The sequence below is a fragment of the Hoplias malabaricus genome, chromosome 1 (genome assembly GCF_029633855.1).
Source record: "Hoplias malabaricus isolate fHopMal1 chromosome 1, fHopMal1.hap1, whole genome shotgun sequence".
In the NCBI taxonomy this organism is placed as follows: domain Eukaryota; kingdom Metazoa; phylum Chordata; class Actinopteri; order Characiformes; family Erythrinidae; genus Hoplias; species Hoplias malabaricus.
Window position 1 is genome coordinate 27,628,030 of NC_089800.1, and position 20,029 is coordinate 27,648,058.

The window sequence follows — 20,029 nt, forward strand, 5'->3', positions numbered from 1 at the left end:
AAAAGAGGTTTGGACAGAGAGAGAAATTCAATGTACAGTCTTTTAGTTCAAGCCAGTGATCGTTCTCAACCTGAAAACACGCGTCTCACGGCTACTGTACGTGTTTCTGTCCACGTTGAAGACATTAATGACAATGCTCCACTTTTCATATCAGACAGTACTGTAACCTGTCCTGAGAATATGCCTGTCCAGACTGTTGTAGCACAAATACAAGCAGTAGATGAAGATTCTGGATCCAATGGTGAGATTGTATATAGTATGGAGAGCTCAGGAGGGGGCTCTTTCAGGATCAATCGCACAACTGGAGTCATATACCTACAGAAGACACTGGACAGAGAACATGTAGATAATATTATGCTAAAATTGACAGCCAGAGATAAGGGTTTTCCTCAGCTGTCTAGCTCCATTAACCTCACAGTGCTTGTGGAGGATGTCAATGACCACGATCCAGTGTTTTCACAAACCTCCTACGATGTCATTATATATGAGGATACTCCTCGTGGGACGAGTCTTCTCAAAGTTCAAGCACACGACCAGGACATTGGGTTCAATGGAGAGGTCCGGTATCACATGTCTGAGAGTAGCTTCATCATAGACTCAGTGTTAGGTGTTATCTCAGTAATAGACCAAGTGGACAGAGAGAAGATATCTTCCTATTCTCTCACTGTGACTGCTGTGGACAAAGGAGATGTTCAAAGGTCATCCACGGCCACCATCAACATCACTATACTGGACATAAATGATTGTGTGCCTGTCTTCTCCCAGGAAATACTGACAGTACATGTTTTAGAAAACGGAGTAGACCCATCTCAGAATATGCACCAGGTAGGTATCTGTTCAAAAAGGTTTCTTTCAAGCATATAGCAATGCATATGATTAAATGATGCTCCATTACTCCAGAGAATGTAAACATTTATTTGTAATTGTATACCTCTCTTGCTGACTCTTAATATTGAGCATGGTGACTTGATGCACATGTGCAGCTGCTCCAGAACTTCCCCTATTTCCTATAGAGATTATAAACTATATTTTCTGTAGAGATTATACAAACTGTTTGAACAATTTAATAATTGCGTTCACAATGGGTGCACCTTAAAATAGAGTTTCTCATTAATTATAAAATGTGCCTACAAACATTCCAACATAGAAAGTTTCTAAATTATAAAATGGAGTGAAAGGAGAAAATCAAATAAAAAAATTAGCCAATGGTATCAAATGGGCTTTGAAGTCTGGCAATAAAAATAATATAATGATTGTATAATTTACATGCATGTCTTTTTCAGATATCAGCAACTGATGACGATGTGGGATTAAATGGTATTTTAACATACTTTATAGAGTCTGGAAATACAGAGGGGTCATTTTTGCTCCATTCAAATGGGACATTCTGGATTTTACAAAATCTTGACAGAGAGATACAAAGTCACCACACATTAAAGATCATTGCAGTTGACTCAGGTAAGGAACAGCTTTTTAAAGTCTTCCTTAATGAAATAATAACACAATCTTGGCAGTTTGTCACATAATATATATATGACATATATATCTTCACTGCCCAAAACAAAAAAACATGTATCTCCATTTTTTCCACACTGTGGACAGTGATAAAATGTCAAGATGAATGGACCAATAGACATGCTCCAAACTGACTTGGAATAAAATCTTTTACCATTGAAAGTTAACAAGGCTTTTCCTTCTCCTGTAAAGTTAATTGGACAGAGGTAATATGTTGACACGGTTATTTCAATTTTATTGAGCAGGGTTCAGTAAAGTGGTACCAAATTATTATTAATAGTATGTGTTCTGTAATATAACTCATAACTAAAACATTATGAAATATGATGATTAAAAGTAATGGTCACATCAAGATGTTATGTCTTTCAATACGTGATATCATATAACATGGGCCATAACCTTTTTAAGACATGGTTACATCAAAATTTTGTAGTCGTTTAGAGTTAAAATAAAGTGTTACCAGTTTTTTACAATGTTTTTCAAATTAATTTTTTGAAAAAAAAAAAGGCTACTCAAAAGTGTCCCTAGGTGTGGGGTGTGTGTGTTTGTGTGTGTGTCACCCTGCAAAGGAAAGTGTTCTTTGTGCCCAGTGATTCTAGGTAGGCTCCAGGCATACTTAGGGTGACCAGATCTTAGATGGTGAAAAAGAGGACACGTCTTTAAATTAAATGTTTACAGAGAAGGTTATCAACCAATAATTGTAGCTCTACAGTCAGACCGTTCAATCCGAAGATTTTAGGCTACTTCACCATGCCTCCTTCTCACGCCCAAATGGAGTAGGGGAGGGTGGGACTAGTTTGTGAACAAAACACTTCTCCAAATTCTATGTAAGCTCTAGAAAAACAAAAATTTTAACATATTTTTAAGTCTAAAAAAGAGGACATGTCTGGGAAAAAGAGGACGTCTGGTCATCCTAGGCATACTGCAACCCTGTATTGGATATGTGGTTACAGACAATGCATGAATGAATGAAAAATAAAATAACTAACAATAAAAATAAATAAATAAACCAACTATACTTTAGCTTGAGGTCTCCAGATCCGTTCCAAGAGATCACTTCTTTTCAACCCTCAACTGTACTAAATAGTAGGCTATGTCAGCATAGTGCACTAGTACACATTCTTCAGTGCTTGCAGTACAGTTGTAGTATCCGTAGAAGCTGAAGTTAGTACTTAATGTACATCCTGTTGATGTTATCTTTTATTCCAGGTCTAACACCACTCACAGGAACTGGAACTATAGTTGTTATTGTTGATGATGTAAATGACAATGGGCCTGAATTTGATGAAGATGAAATTAAAGCGTTTATATCAGAAGATGCTCCCCTTGGAACCATTGTTGTAAGACTCACTGCCATGGACAAAGATGTTGGTGTAAATGGAAAAATATGGTAAGAGTGAACTTAAAGTAAAAAACCAGATTCCAAAATAGTTGGGACACTAAACAAATTGTGAATAAAAACTGAATGCAATGATGTGGAGGTGCCAACATCTAATATTTTATTCAGAATAGAACACAAATCACAGATCAAAACTTAAACTGAGAGAATGTATCATTTTAAGGGAAAAATATGTTGTTTCAAAATTTCATGGCGTCAACAAATCCCCAAAAAGTTGGGACAAGGCCATTTTTTACCACTGTGATTGATCCCCCCTTCTTACAACACTCAACAGACGTCTGGGGACAGAGTAGACCAGTTTCACAAGTTTAGAAATAGGAATGCTCTCCCATTCATGTCTAATACAGGCCTCTAACTGTTCAATCATCTTGGGCCTTCTTTGTCGCACCTTCCTCTATATGATGCGCCAAATGTTCTCTATAGGTGAAAGATCTAGACTGCAGGCTGGCCATTTCAGTACCCGGATCCTTCTCCTACGTCACCATGATGTTGTGATTGCAGCAGAATGTGGTCTGGCATTATCTTGTTGAAAAATGCAGGGTCTTCCCTGAAAGAGATGACATCCAGATGGGAGCATATGTTGTTCTAAAAACTGAACATAGTTATCTGCATTAATGGTGCCTTTCCAGACATTCAAGCTGCCCATGCCACAAGCACTCATGCAACCCCATACCATCAGTGATGCAGGCTTCTGAACGGAGCGTTGATAACAGTTTGGATTATCCTTGTCCTCTCTGGTCCGGATGACATGGCGTCCCAGTGTTCCATAAAGAACTTCAAATCGTGACTCATCTGACCACAGAACAGTCTTCCATTTTGCCACACTTCATTTTAAAAGACCCCTGGCCCAGTGCAAACGTCTGAGCTTGTTTAGAAATGGCTTCCTCTTTGAGTTTCAGCTGGCAACGGCGGATGGCACGGTGGATTGCGTTCACTGACAGTGCTTTCTGGAAGTATTCCTGAGCCCATTCTGTTATTTCCTTGACAGTGGCATTCCTGTTTGAGGTGCAGTGACGTTTAAGGGCCCGGAGATCACGAGCATCCAGTAGAGTTTTACGGCCTTGACCCTTACGCACAGCAATTGTTCCAGAATCTCTGAATCTTTTGATGATGTTATGCACGGTTGATGATGATAACTTAAAAGTCTTTGCTATTTTACACTGGGTAACACCATTCTGGTATTGCTGCACTATCTTTCTGCGCAACAATGGTGGAATTGGTGATCCTCTTACCATCTTGGCTTCAGAGAGACACTGACACTCTGAGAAGCTCTTTTTATACCCAATCATGTTGTCAATTGACCTAATTAGTGTTAATTGGTCTTCCAGTTGTTCGTTATATTCTCAATTTTCTTTTTCCAGCCACTTATTGCTACTTGTCCCAACTTTTTTGGGATTTGTTGACACTGTGAAATTTTGAATCAACATATTTTTCCTTTAAAATGTTACATTTACTCAGATTAAACTTTTGATCTGTCATCTATGTTCTATTACGAATAAAATATTGACAATTGCAATCTCCACATCATTGCATTCAGTTTTTATTCACAATTTGTTTAGTGTCCCAACTATTTTGGAATCCAGTTTGTAACATGCAATAAAATTATAATGTTTCACTGTTTTCCAGTCCAGTCCTTGGGGCTTAGGTTAGAGAAACAATGATCTATAGCTTCCCATGTTTTTGCTGTGATTATACAGTATACTTTAGTCTTATGCAGTCCTAATGCAATGCCTAATGTCACTGAATATTTTCCAAATGTTTTTCACATCTTAAACAAATTTTTTACATTTTGATGAAGGTATTCTGTAGAAGGAGACAATGTTCCATTTTCCATCAATGAAACAACTGGGGAGTTATTCATCTCTGGGACCCTGGACAGAGAGACAGTAGCCTTTTACAATATCATTGTAGTTGCACATGGTGGAAATGGCCAAAACAGTCTCTCAAGTTCTGCCACAGTACTAGTGAAGATTGGGGATGTGAATGATCATTCACCACAGTTTCTCTATGGACCATATGTGGCTAATGTTCCTGCTGACTTGGCCAAAGGTGAGATAATAATTTAGGGCATAATAACTGAACTGCACTTTTGTTTGTATTTTGAAGCAAAATCTTTGCTTTTTAAGTGAAGCCATAAAGGAAGACCAGGATTTGGCTATGCCTAGCTACAGTAGGAATACATAACTTTTTAAATACACAACTCATTTTAGAGATGGCTTTGTTGTGACTATATATATATATATATATATATATATATATATATATATTTCTTTGTACTTAATGTATTTTTGTGTTCATATATTTAAACCTTTGCAATTAATAAACATAGGTGAATTTTGTAATTTTCTCTTTTGTAAACACATCATAAGCCTGAAATGACATTATTTGGTTTCCTCTGTTTGAAATAAAGTAATGACTAAAACAGTTTTCTTATTTGCTAGGCTATGTTTTTCCTTTTTTTTTTTTTATGCAATCTCACACTGAAAAACTGTCTGTCCCCCTATACTGGGGCAGCTGTGTCTACAAGCAAGACACCTAACACCCAACTGCTCCCTAGGCAGAGGAATGCAGAGGAAAACATTTTGATTAATGCTGTACAATGACATTTTAACAGGTTCTTAGATTGAACAAGCCAACGGTGATACTACATTGAAATGGAAGATTATTAGTTGCTTGGTCTCATTTATTTAGTATATAATATTCCAATCCACCTTGTTGTTGACTATTCTACTTCATATCTTGCAGGATCCATAGTGTGTGCAGTTATGGCCAAAGATGAAGATGAAGGGAAGAATGGAAAGTTGAGCTTCTCTCTGCATGGTCAACATGCTCATCTCTTCAGAATCAGCTCAGCCAGGGGGACCATATATACTAAGGAGGACCTCAGGAGTACCAGAGACATCACTGTTAATGTTCAAGTGCAGGACGAGGGAGATAACACCAAAATGGATTCCACCACCCTGACAGTGAGGTTTCAGAATGCTTCGGATTTCCCTCGTATTACAGTTCATGTATTTAAGCAGTCACTTACTGAGGACACGGCTCCTGGAGCTATGGTGGCATTTGCAACTGCAGAGACATACAGAAGGGAACATGTTTCTTTCTACTTAGCATCTGGGAACACTGGAGATGTCTTTGAGTTGGACCAACGAACTGGGGAGATGATTCTGAAAGGGTCTTTGGATTTTGAGACAAGTATGGAATTCCATCTTTTGATTGAAGCTAGAGACTCAGGATTTCCACCGTTTTCCACTTATGCTGAAATTCATTTGAATGTCAGTGATGTGAACGATAACCCACCTGTATTCACCCAGGAGAAGTATAGATGTGAGGTGTCTGAGAACATGCCTGCAAGCTGGGTGTGTGATGTACGTGCTGTTGATGCTGATTCACAGGCATATGGAGAAGTAGAATATATTATTTTGTCTGGCAACAATGATGGTGTGTTTGCAATAGACAAAATTCATGGCACTCTTAGGACGACAATGCGTTTAGACAGAGAGGATATAACAGAGTATAAACTTATTGTTAAAGCCATAGATAAAGATGACAATCGTCATTCGTCCACTGCAGTAGTTACTGTACTTGTGCTGGACACAAATGACCATGCACCTCGTTTCTCTGAGATTTTCTTTACTGAGATTCCTGAGGATGCACCTGTTGGTTCCCCAGTCATTAAGATAAACGCCACAGATGAGGACATTGGTGCTAATGCTATTATTTCATATAGCATTCCAGAACACAATGGCCAGATTCCTTTCAGTATTGATAACAACAGCGGAACTATAATATTGGTGGGCCATTTGGACAGAGAACATCAAAGCATCTATATAGTGAGGGTTATCGCCAATGACTCAGCTTGGAGCATTAGTACAGATGTCACTATTACCATCACAGACATCAATGATAACCCACCAGTGTTTTCTCAGTCTAGCTACTTTGTCACCATACCTGAGACAAAAGCCCCAGAAATTTTCCTCTTACAGGTTACTGCTAATGATATGGACATTGGACAAAATGCTCAAATCCTCTACTTTATAAACCCACCATGTGAAAATTTCATTATTAATGCATCCACAGGAGACATTTTAACAAAACAACCCATCACTCTTATTGAGTCAGAGCCTCAAAGCTTTAATATCACTGTTATAGCCATTGACTGTGGCATTGTCCCTTTGAACACCTCAGTCACTGCCACAGTGACATTTGTTCAGTACAATTATTTTCCACCATCTTTTATGCCCTTCACAGCAATTCTGTCAATCCCTTTTAACTTGCCTGAAGAAACTGATGTTCTCTTTTTAAAAGCAGTAGACCAAGACTTTCCGGACAAAATTAACAGTGTTGAGTACATCATCAGTGGAGGCAATGCATCACGTTACTTTGGGATAGACCTTTACAGTGGAAGGGTAAGACTGGATAGATCATTAAGGCAAAGCTTCAGTACTTACTTAACTCTTGTAGTTACAGCAAGAGACAAAGGTTTACCACCACTTTCATCCCAAACTGACATCAAGTTTCAAGTGACAATGGAAAATCTGCACACCCCATATTTTTCAGAAAATCATGTGTCATTTTCAGTCCCTGAAGACCTACCACAGGGTTCAGTTATTGGGAAAGTTCAGGCTAAAGATGAAGATGATGGAGTAAATGGATTTGTTTCTTACTCTATTGAAGACAATAGTGAAGAAGGATTGTTTTCAGTGGGGCTTCTTTCAGGACTAATCAAGCTGGTTAAAAACCTTGACTTTGAGAAGGTAGAGTCTCATCATGTTATTATCATAGCCAAGGATGGAGGATGGTTCTCTAAGACTGGGAGAATAAATGTGACAATTAATGTTACAGATGTCAATGACAATCCACCAGTCTTCACCTCCCCAGAGTACACAACATGGATCCCTGAAAACTCTGCCATTGGATCATCAGTGATTCAGGTGGAAGCTACAGACAAAGACTCTGGGAGTCATGCTCAGATAACATATTCACTGTTGTCAGGACACACTGAATTCTTCTCTTTGGATCCCAGAAATGGCACTATAACTACTCTGGAGATATTTGATTTTGAGCAGCAGCAGAGTTTTGAACTTGCCATCAAGGTCACTAACAAAGATAATTACTATTTATATGATATAGCTCATGTTCACATTCAAGTTACTGATGTCAATGAATACATACCTACTTTTCAGAAGCATCTTTACAATTTCTCTGTGCCTGAGACAGTGCCTCTACACACTGAAATTGGACATGTACAGGCCATTGATTATGATCTGGGGCTTAATGGTCAGGTTATATATTTACTTTTTGGTCAGAGTAAAAAGACAGCTTTTGTAGTGGATGAACGCAGTGGAAAAATATACACCTCCAAGGATCTGAAGAACAGGGGGCAGAATCATGCTGTTCTCCGTATACTTGCCAAGAATCGAGGAAGCATTACTGGATTCAACATTGATGAGGCGCTAATTCACGTACATGTAGTTGATGAAAATGATCCTCCAGAATTTGAATCTTCCCTCTATGCAGTGACCGTACGTGAGGATACCTCAGTTGGGACCTCGATATTCAAAGTGAGTGCTTTGGACCAGGATGTGGTGTTGAAATGGAGCAGGTTTTCTTATGGCATAGAGAGTGGAAATGATAACAACTCCTTCAGTATTGATCCTGTTAATGGGATTATTGCAGTTTATAATCAGCTGGACAGAGAGCTGTGGTCACTTTATAACCTCACAGTGGTTGCTATTGATGAGGGTTCACCTCCTGTAACAGGCAGCACAACTGTGGTTGTAGCCATCACTGACATCAATGATAATGCTCCTAGACTCACATCTACTGAAGGATTTGTCAGGGAAAACCAGCCACATGGCACTTTAGTGGCCACATTTACAGCAACAGATGATGACCTCCCTCCAAACCAAGGCCCATTCATCTACTGGCTGATGATGCCTGCGATGGGAAATAGTTTTACTCTCACATCTAATGGTATTCTCTTCACTTCAAGACCAATAGACCGTGAACAGAATGCGTTTTTCAGTCTGCATGTGGTAATCCAAGATGCAGGTTCCCCTCCTATGTCCTCAACTACTATGTTTCATGTTAAAGTTTTGGATGAAAATGACAATCCACCAGTTCAAAGAAATATTAATATTTTGGTTAAATATTATGGCAATTCCTTCCCAGGAGGAGTAATTGGAAACGTAAGCCCAGATGATCTAGATGAATCGGATGTGTTCAGTTGCAGTCTACGAAGTGGACCTATGAGAATGTTTAGTTTTCCTTTTGGGAAATGTGACCTTTGGTCCTCTCCATTTCAAGGAGAAGCAACATACAACATCACTGTGGAAGCTAGTGACCAGCTCCACCCATCTCTGAACAACAGCATCTATGTAAGTTATAAAGGTTTTACCAATTTGTCTTTGGACAGTTGTGTCCTGTTCTACATATCCTTGTCTACACTTGAGGACTTTTTGTCGATGAAGTATCTGAAGTTTGTCAAAGCTCTGGATAGCCTTTTCAATCTACAAGCATCTAAAACTCATGTGTTCGGGATGAAACTTCAAGAGGACAAGATGCTCCTCCTGGCAGCGGTCAAGAGCTATAATGGACAGTATCTGACTGGAGAAGTTGCAAGTGGTATTTCCAGTATGCACAGGAAAGTACTCGAGGCACAGAGTAATGTGACTATATCTCAAATCACCAGTGACCCTTGCTCACTCAGGCCATGCCAGAATGATGCCATCTGCAACAAAAACATCCACATCAGTCAGGACATTGCTGTGTTAGAAAGTTCCCATCTCATTTTTGTGTCTCCCTATTATGCTGAAGTGTTTAACTGTTCCTGCCCTGCTGGTTTTACTGGAACAAGGTGTGAATCTGACATAGACGAATGTCTGGAGAATCCTTGCGAAAATGGAGGGACCTGCTACAACAACCCTGGAGGGTTTCTCTGCCACTGCACAGAGGGATTCTCAGGGCTACAATGTGCAGTTGTTGATAATGAATGTCAAACAGTGGTGTGTTCCAATGGTGGAACCTGCTGGAACATACAAGGAGGTTTCTTTTGCGAATGCACACCTGGGTATGAAGGTGAATAATATTACTGTCTCTAGTTCTCTAAGTGGATTACAATATTGATATTTTTTTTCAAACATGTTGAGAGTTAAATTGCTGTACTTTATATGTTCCTCACAGGAAGATTTTGTGACTTCATCGTAGACCATTGTGCATCATCCCCTTGCCTACTTGGCAGCTGCTCAAATATTTTAACAGGATACATTTGTCACTGTCCATTTGGTAAGATGCACTATTAATACACAGAGGACTCCTATTTATAACTTCCGTTGAGTGATATAATTTACACTACTGTTTACATTTTGGAATAACTTGTGATATTAATTATTGCTGTTATTTAGTTCAAAAATGTCTTATACAGTGTAGATTCAAATACTGTAAGCTAGATATAAGAAGTCTTTTAGACACATCAATTATCTTTTTTAAGTACTTTGTTAAATACGATGTACTGGCATCCTGTCCAGGGTGTGTTCCTGCCTTGCCCCCAGTGATTCTGGGTACCCATTTTGACCCTGATCAGGAGGAAGTGATTACAAAATCACTGACAGTACATTATTGATCAGTTATCTGCCTCAATATGAACTTCTCGCTACAAATACAAATACAACCATGCTTTTTGGTAATTTTGCAGTATGGCCATTGTCAATGTTGTAGACACTTCTTGAATTATTATGGACTTAATAGATCTGTTCATCAGTCTGAACACATCTAATTTCCTCCTACTACTTATATAGAATACATAAATAATAGCATTAAAATCATTTAAGACATACCTTCAACTACATACCCTCAATTAAATACCTTCAACTATCTTTGAAGACTCTTTAATTGTGTGGAAAGCCATCAGCTAATTTACTTTATATAAATACATTTCCAATATCTTCCTGTTTATCTTCAGGTGTCACTGGAGTAAACTGTGAAGAGCACAGTTATGGCTTTGAAGAGCTGTCCTACATGGAGTTCTCCCCTTTAGATCCCAGATACAACTTCATCTCATTGGAGTTTGCAACCTTGAAACAGAACTCTTTGCTTTTGTATAACCCTGGAGACCCATCCACTTCAGAGTTTCTGGCACTTGAGATTGTAAATGGAAAGCTATGTCTCTCTTACAATCTTGGATCTGGGGTGGCAAGGCTGGAAACAGAAAAACCAGTGGCTGATGGGATCTTCCACAATATTTCTGTTAGAAGAACTGGAAATGTAGGCATTTTATCCTTGCACCACATACAGTATATTTCATCCACAACTGCTGTTAAAATCTGGACAAATACCAGAGCTGTGTTTATTTAAGAGATATAAAGATGGAGTACATTTGATATCAGCCTTTTAAGAAGTAAAGTACTGCATTCTTTGTTTGGTTAGATAGCCTCTTTAGAGGTAGACAGCTGCTCTGATGATGGGCCCAAGGACTTTTGTTTCTCAAAACATGAAGGCATTGGAAGCTTCAGGTAGGACTTTGTTATTATCGCTTATGCCCCATACCAAAGGTAGGTTTTGCTGAATCTTCATTTTAATAGAAAGTAGTTCAGATGGTCCAGATGCAGCATGTAGTAGGTTATTAAACCATACCCTTTTCCTGTCTTTTTTTCCCCCTCACTCTCACATGCTTTATTATTTAATCCTTATACTAGTTGTACATGAGCCTATGAAAATGTGCCATCTTTGCTTACAGAACCTTAGATGTTAGGACCAATAACCTGACAATTGGAGGAGTGAAGGCCATTGATGTCATTGTATTGAGACCATCACAAGTCAGGACTCATGAGTTTGTTGGATGCATGAGAAATATAAAAGTAAACAATGTCCTGCTTGATACTTCCAAAGCCCTGGCATCCAACAAGATTCTTGATAGGTAAGTTTTATTTCAAAGCACAAATAAAATTGTTAGTCTTCTCAAACGGTGTGTTAGGAGCTAGAATTGAGCAAAAATTCAATTCTGTTGCCAGGACCAGGCAGACTGACGGAGGCAGACACAAACACTATAGCACAGCCCTTTATTTAGAACACATAATGAAACACATAAGAGACCTAGACTGAGATATATACATAGAGAGACCTAGGACTGACAACGGAGGACAAAGGTACTAACAGATTAAGGACACTTATAGACTAGAGAGAGAGAGAGAGAGAGAGAGAGAGACAAACCGGATGAACACACAAAGCACATTGAGTAGAACAATAGTAAGAAGAACCAAACAGACCAAAGAAGCACACGAAAGGAAGGAGAAACAGGCACGAGAGAAACAGACCAACCAAACAGGCAAAGCAAGGGAAACATCCAACCAAACAGGCAAAGTAAGGGAAACATCCAACCAAGAAGTGCAAACACAAAGGAACGTAAATACACACAAGAACACCTGAAACAGATAACGAGGGGGCAGGATTACAAAGGGGACACAGATGGAGACACTGACTAGAGGGTGGAGCGAAGGTGGGACTAGGGCGGAGACAACAACAACAGCAACACAGGCACAGACACAGGACAGGGCGTGACATCTTTTCTTGAAGACTGACATAAGGACCGCTGACATTAAACCCATATGCCCTTCTAAAAATGTATGCCAATCCAGGACTAGTATCAAAAATTTCACACTGGCTAAAGCACACTCACTACTGATATGCTGCCTAGTCCTAACAAAACTAAAAATCTAACCACTAATAGCACAAAAAACATCATAAATCTATGAGAGTAACTGGAAATGCGTTTTATGTACTTTAGTATAGAGAAATTATTGTTACCAAATTCATACAAATCACTTGTAGTTGCTTAAGAAAAATTATGATGTTGTGTCTTTTCTGCTCATTTTTTTATAGATGTCCACGAGCAGATATTGCACCCTGCAGTATTACTAAATGCCTAAATGGAGGATTTTGCAAAGATCTCTGGTCTTATCACTATTGTCAGTGTGCTGAGAATTTTACTGGAGCTACCTGTGCCAACTGTAATGCCAACACTAATTTTTGTCTGATCTAACCATTATATACCAACATACAGCAATATAAAATCCTTTCCAATAAATTAACAAAAAGCATCTTTGTATTTAATAGACATCTCTGAAGATCATGCACTCTTTCTTAGTGAAGGGACCTATATTGAGTTTTTGGTGAAGGAAAGCTACATCAGGAGCCAACTGCTTCAAGTCCTCCTCGATGGAAATGATTTTGCCTTTCAAGGGTTCATCAGCTTGGAGATTAAGTTTAGGACAATCACAAAGGACTGTGTTCTATTTTTTTGTTGGAGCAAAACAGTTTCCTTAAAACTTGAGGTAAGGTGAACACAAACACACACTATCTTTTCTATAATTGCTATCTTTGTGTTGAAGTACAAATGTTAACTTTGATGCTGAAAGAGGTCTTTCTCTTTTAGATTTCTGATGGGAAACCTTTGTGCATATTCACAAATGGCACATCTGGACAGCAGTGGGAGCTCGGGGTGGAGAGAAAAGTTTCAGATGGACATTGGCATATCCTTCATCTGCGCAGACATGGACAAAGGACAGTTCTGCTCCTGGATGAACGGCCTGCTGTCGATATCAGCCACAGCATTATTGGTCAAATTACTTTCATAATAGAGATGATGATGCTTGGGTCGTCTCCTCCATTAGACTTAGGGGGTCATCATTTAGGTTAGTGGTGTAGGTTGATATGACATTTTATGGGTTTTTAGGCCGTTTCTCGGGCTACAAACTTACTTTCACAGTAATTTCATAATAATCAATTTTATCGATTTCCTTGTATGAAGGAGTGAACAAATACGCACATATTCCAGAGAAATGTTATATGCACATAAACACACACACATAACTGGAGCAGTGTTCAGCTGGCAATAGTGCCCCAGGAGCAGCTGGGTGATAGGTGATTTGCTCAAGCACATTTCAACTGTGGAAATTAGGTACTATTCCTTCACTCCCCTCATCCCCATGTTTTCGCGTGGGTCCAGGAGGTCAAAGTGGAGACCAATCCCATGCCCTTAAGCCTTTAGGCCTTATTTTTTTTTTAATTACTCAAATACATTTAATGGCCTTGCAATTTGTCTTAGTGCCTTCACCTATGTTTGTTTTTCAGGATTTGTAGGATGTGTGGAGTACATCAAACTCAATGAATTTATCTTACCCTTCAGTGGTCATAGTGAGATGGTTGAGGCCAAACCCAGTCCATCACTCTTCCAGAATGACTGTACATCTGCAGAGGAGTGTGTCCTGACCTCTTGCTTTAAGGAATCCTGTCCAGCTCCATCTTGTTTAAGTAGTGGTGATTGTATTTTGTCAAACTCAGAGGACGGCTGGTGTGTCTGCCTGCACAACACCTCAGCTTCTTCGTGTGGGACGTGCTCATCTGACGCTTGTCTGCAGGCTGAGAAAAGCACACCCTTGTGGATTCTTACTGTTGTGATTCCTTTAACCATTATTCTACTGGCAGTTATCCTTTGCTTAGTTCTGAGGAGGCAGATGAAACTTGGGTGTGTGAAGCAGAGGACTCAGACATGCAATGCAAAGCCCATTAAACAGTGTGGGATGGACAATGTGGCATTCAGTCTGGACCATGGAGATGGTGGTCTTCAGGACATTTCCAAAGAAAACAGCAAGCAGCCGGATCTGATAGTGCCTGGGGAACAGATGAGGGGGGCTGAAAGCTATAGTGAAGGTGGTCTAACAGGGATTAGAGGAAGTGAACTGGAGTACTATGAGGTTGACAGTACATATACTGTGTGCTGTTCTAATGTGGAGCATAAAGACAGTTGTGGTGTTGTCTTAAGGCAGTGGGGGAAAGGAAGAAAATCTCCAAAAAGTGGAGTGAGCCCCCAGTTTTCTTCATCCATTTGTGACTCCAAATACAAAGAACCTGCAAAGCCACAGCTACAAACCTTGGCTGAATCCTCTGCTCTCAAGCACTGTAGACTCCATGTCAAGAGATGTTCTGGTGGCAATTTGGATAATCAGTGCAGGGCCCATCAAACTTGTTTTCGCTCTAAGAAACAGCTCAGCCCCAAACTGGCTGATCCTCCTCATTTTCTCACCGAAGATGAGGTTAAGAGGCTGCATCAAACAATTGGTACCTCCCAAGCCTGCACTGGACCTTCAGAAAACACAGTCAGATTATTTACTTCCACACATGGAGGCGAGAGCTCGTCAGAGAGTGAGAGTCACAGCTCGTTTACCTGCTCCGAGTATGATTGTGACAGGGAGCTCTGCTTTATCTGTGCACAGGACAAAGGGCATGGACCTGCAACTGAAGGTAAGGTCAGGTGGATTTGGAGCAGTGTAGTGGTGAATATTGTGGGCTCAAGTGCAGAAGACTGAGTCCCTTTACAATTAAGCACCCAAGGTTATAACTTGGAAAACTCTTAAATGCAACATTTACAACTGTATTAAAAAAAAACTTTTTATAAAATTCAGAAGATCACTTTCCGCTAGCTCTTCAGTATGTTTGAGTGCTTGAAAGTGGTTGAATAGTTTTATGAAGCCCAAGTGTCTTTAAAGGAGTAAAAAAACAAACTTGGTCTTGGTCCGTTATAGTAGGCTTTGGGTTTTGGATGACTTAAGGTGGAAATGTCTCCAAATTCGGGAGACGGCTAATTGTTTTACCAAAAGTGCTACAATACTAAACAATTCCATTTACAAATGAGTCTCAGTGGTAATTCAAATAGTGAATAAAAACTTACAGATAAGTTCAACTTAAGTACACACAACAGTCATTTTTCCCCTTTAAACACCTTAAAAGATTCTTTGCTTCTGAATGTAAACATCCAGAGAGAACTGTTTACCCACAATCATAGATGTTTTTTTAAAGCCACATTTATCTACATGTGTAACATGATATTTTAAGAGAGTCTTTCAAATAATATATATGCAAATTATGATTATTATGAAGTGAAGTTTTACTCTTTGACAAGCGCATTAGCTTCTCATGATAGAGGTCAGATGTGTAAGGAAAACACAAAAATGTGCATAGCAAACTTATAACTATTCATGGAAGCTTATTTCAGCAAGCATTCATTTTAAGTGTAAGTTTGAGTGTGGTTTCAACTCCAATTTCAATTATTGTTGAATAAAGTGCTTATTCATTCACTCATTCATCTGCCATAACCACTTTATCCTGTTCAGGGTTGAGGTGGTTCCAGACCATACCTGGACTCTTTAGGCACATACCCAGGAAGAGGCACCAGTCCATTGCAGGGCATCACACACTGACAGTTACTCACACAATCATACAATTACTCACACCCAGCATTTCTGCAACAACAGTGGCCCGAGGGGGTTTTGAACCCAACAGCCTTATGAATGCTACCCTTAATGAGTGTTACAATATTTACAACTCAGCCACTCATTTAGAAATGCCTTTTTGTGTTTGTTGATTGTGGAGGCACTGGAATGTGGTGTTTTTTTTTTTCTTCTGTATTTTAGACGTGTCCAGAGGACAGCTGGTATTAGCTGTTCCTTCACCTTTCAGAGACATCCAGACCCCCTCAGAAACAGCCACCTCTGGCGTTGTACAGCAGTGGGAGAGCCTCTTAAATCAACGGATCCATTTCACTATCTACTCAGACGTTTTTGAAGACATTGCGAATTTGCCTGGTACTCAGACAAATGACTCTGACATTAACAGCGATGAAGAGCAGATTATTTAAATATACCTTTAGTGTAGTTCAAAACTATAAGTCCTTTTGCAACCAAACGATGCACTATCATAAAAGTTAATTTAAATACTATATTTTGTCATTGTGTTGTTTTCAAGTACTTTTCTGTTTTGTAGTTTACATGGGAAGATTACATAAAGAAGACACAGAATGGGTATTGTGTTTGTATTTGGTTGAAATTTGTGCCCATCCACATTTCCTATGAGAGCATCAAGAAAGGAGTAATCATTACATTTTTGGACAAGGAAGAACGATTAGGAAAAAGTTGTTTTTATTGTGATTGATAGTTTTATATTGCCATCTGTTGGTAATGCTCTGATAGTAAATGGCATTTTTCCCAATACTGAGTTGTAGTTTCATGTGTTAGGTTTTAACGGTAAAAGGAATAGTTCACAGGACTGCAACTTCTCTCAATTATGAGGTTATAACGTCTATTTTTCTCAGAATTATTATGCAAGAGATTTAGGTCCTGATTTTTATTATGGGGTATTTACCATCCCTTTTTTTCACCATGTACATAACATCCAAACCAAGGACAAATATTTGCCAATGGAACTTGCCATGATACCTGCTAATAAAATCTGGCTGTGCTCAAATTTCAGTCAGACACGTATGAATACATGAATACACGGTGTCCAATAAGGTAATTCTGTTTCTGATTCTGATATAAAGACATCGTTCTTATTGCTCAAATTACAGATTGCAGAAAAAGGTATTTAAGAACAATAATACACTTTAAAACACTGATCTAAACACTCAACTAAAGTAGAAGGCAGGGATTCAGTATCTACAATTAATAACTCTGTACATTATATTATATATTTTACTATATTATTTATTAACACAATCCACTCCAAATCCACACTCCCATTCACTACAGTTTTTAGTGCTACTTTTAACACATTTGTCCGGTTTCTATAGGTTTACAATGGTATTTCAGCATGTACAAGAATGAAAATTTGAAATTTTTGTGATACACATGCATATATTTGAACAAAATAATAAAAATGACAGAGAATTAACTGAAACAAATATTGAATCATGAATCAAATTTATTTAGTTTTTTATATACAAAATGGTCATATTATAATGATTATATATGTTATTTATTTAAATATATGTAAATATTAGTCTTAATATTATATCCTAAATCTCTAAGAATTATCTTAATATCAGAAGAATCAGCTTAATTTCCAACCAATGAAAACATTCATAATTCAGGTAGATATCTAATGATATCTTTCACTTCACATAAAACATTAAATAAACAACAAGTGCAACATGCCATATCTGCCTGCGGGGAAGTATTAACTGCTGGGTGAATTAAACTATGTAAGTGATAGAATAATAAACAACAAGTATTTTATGTATTAACTGTGTAAATACTGAATGCTTCAGAGACCTGCCTAAAATATTAGCACACATTTTTTTGTTTACCATGTTGAACTTTTAACTTCAACAAACATGCAGTAAGTGTGTCGTTAAAATGTTCAGAAGTGTGTTCTTAAAAGAGGTTGTTACCTTGTAATGTTGTAATCCAGGATGTTTCAGAAACAAAATTTTTACATTAAAATAATGATTTTTACAGGGCAGTTGACTATCAAACTGTTTGATGTTATTTATATCACACAATACACCTGTTCTTATAAATAATGGAGGACAAAAACATATAAGCTCAACCTCTGCTAATTGAGAAAGATAAAGACTTTCTCATTGAATTTATTGTAAAACAATAATGTTTTAGGCAGGTCCCAGCATTCAGGATTTAAAATTTTAACACTTATTCTTCCTTTTGTTTAATAATCTATCACTTACTGCACAGGTTAATAGACCCATAACACATTAATAGGACATAACATGTACAGATTTACATATATTTAAAAGACAACACATTTTTTAATGCTAAAGTTTGACAAACAATGAGTTATTTACAACAAAACCAGTATTTAGAACTAAAAAGGGAGTAATTCTCAACATCACATCTGATATATCATTTACCTTGAACAAAAGACTTTTTTCCATCTACTCTCACTTGTCCCTGCTTTATTTTTTTCATTAGTGTTTCTTTAATTTCTTTGGTCCTAAAGCAGTAAATGAATGGATTAATAAGAGCAGGGAATAAACTATGCATCATTGTCAGCATAATCCTTGTGTCAGTTCCCAAAGCCAGACCAAATGTATTTGACAAATAGATAAAAGTCCTGGGCAGATAGTACAGGCAGATTATAAACAGCTGTGGAGTACACGTTGAAAAGGTTTTATATCGACCTTCTTTACTTGATATTTTCATGACTGAAATAATAATTGATACGTAAGAAAATATGATGAATATTAACGGACCCCACAGAACCAAAAGAGCGACAACAAAGCTAGTAGTTTTTATAGCTGATATGTCTGCACATGCCAGCTTGGTTACTGAAAAGTGGTCACAGTAGCATTGAATGATGAGATTTGGGCCACAGTAAGTGACGCTAAGAGCCTGAGCAGTAATCGCACTGAGTTGGAGAAGGTTTGCTATCCAAACCACAGAGCAGAGAACTGCAATAGTGGAGTTCTTAATCAAGGCTGTATATCTCAGAGGGTTGCATATGGCAATGAATCGATCCAAAGCCATTAATGCCAAAAGAAATGAGGTGGTGGCTCCTAAGAAATGAACAAAATACATCTGGGTAAAACAAGCATTGAATGACATTTTCTTGTCTGACATCCAATACTTAGAAATGATTCTGGGAAGAGTTGTAGTCCCAAACCCAAAATCAGCTACTGCCAGATTACAAAAAATAATGTATGTTGGCTTTTGAAGACTTTTCTCATATGCCACAAACACAATGATGAATATGTTACCGATAGCCAAAACCAGGTAAATCAGAAAGAAAAAAGTTCCTAGCAGCACGTAATACTGTTCAGGAAGTCCGGGGAATCCTTGGAGGAGAAACTCAGGGATGTTGGTTGTGCTGTTTGTTAAGGTTATAGTATTATCAGACACCATCTAAAACAAAAGCAAGAAAAGACTTCAAGTTCTACATGCAAACACAAATATCAGAATAGTTCCAGATTAATACTCATTTCAATGCAACAATCATACCAATTACTAAATACACATTACAATATTACTTTAACAATTCTTTTTAAAATCTGAGCAGAAAACATACTTTGATTTAATTTGTGTTTTTGTGACACTGTTGTCATAGTCAAGGGACTGTGGGTGTAGAACTGATTTAGCTAGAGTTTATAAACCCTGACTGTTGAGACTTTGAATATTGTTTGACGTAACAAATAATGTTCACCACTGAACATTGCCTTAGAGATTTCAAATAAAACATGAAAATCTTGCAACTTATATACAATATTTTTTTGTAAAGATCTCTAAAAAGCAGATGTGTTGTGAGTGTGATGAACAAAGATTCCAGATG

The 20,029-nt window shown here is 38.1% G+C and overlaps 2 protein-coding genes across 2 annotated transcripts; one reads left to right on the forward strand and one right to left on the reverse strand.

The window, feature by feature from the left end:
• Positions 1–432: 432 nt before the first annotated feature.
• LOC136702601 (protocadherin Fat 4) lies at positions 433–17,518 on the forward strand. The gene is made up of 14 exons (XM_066677773.1): positions 433–825; positions 1,284–1,458; positions 2,725–2,905; positions 4,713–4,963; positions 5,660–9,994; positions 10,100–10,201; positions 10,878–11,179; positions 11,342–11,427; positions 11,652–11,831; positions 12,794–12,921; positions 13,028–13,245; positions 13,347–13,605; positions 14,045–15,214; positions 16,384–17,518. The coding sequence occupies exons 1-14, from the start codon at positions 571–573 to the stop codon at positions 16,605–16,607; spliced, it is 7,866 nt and encodes a 2,621-aa protein (XP_066533870.1). The 5' UTR covers positions 433–570; the 3' UTR covers positions 16,608–17,518.
• A 1,088-nt stretch (positions 17,519–18,606) lies between these two features.
• LOC136702692 (olfactory receptor 2AT4-like) lies at positions 18,607–19,605 on the reverse strand. The gene has a single exon (XM_066677868.1). The coding sequence runs from the start codon at positions 19,603–19,605 to the stop codon at positions 18,607–18,609; it is 999 nt and encodes a 332-aa protein (XP_066533965.1).
• Positions 19,606–20,029: the final 424 nt, after the last annotated feature.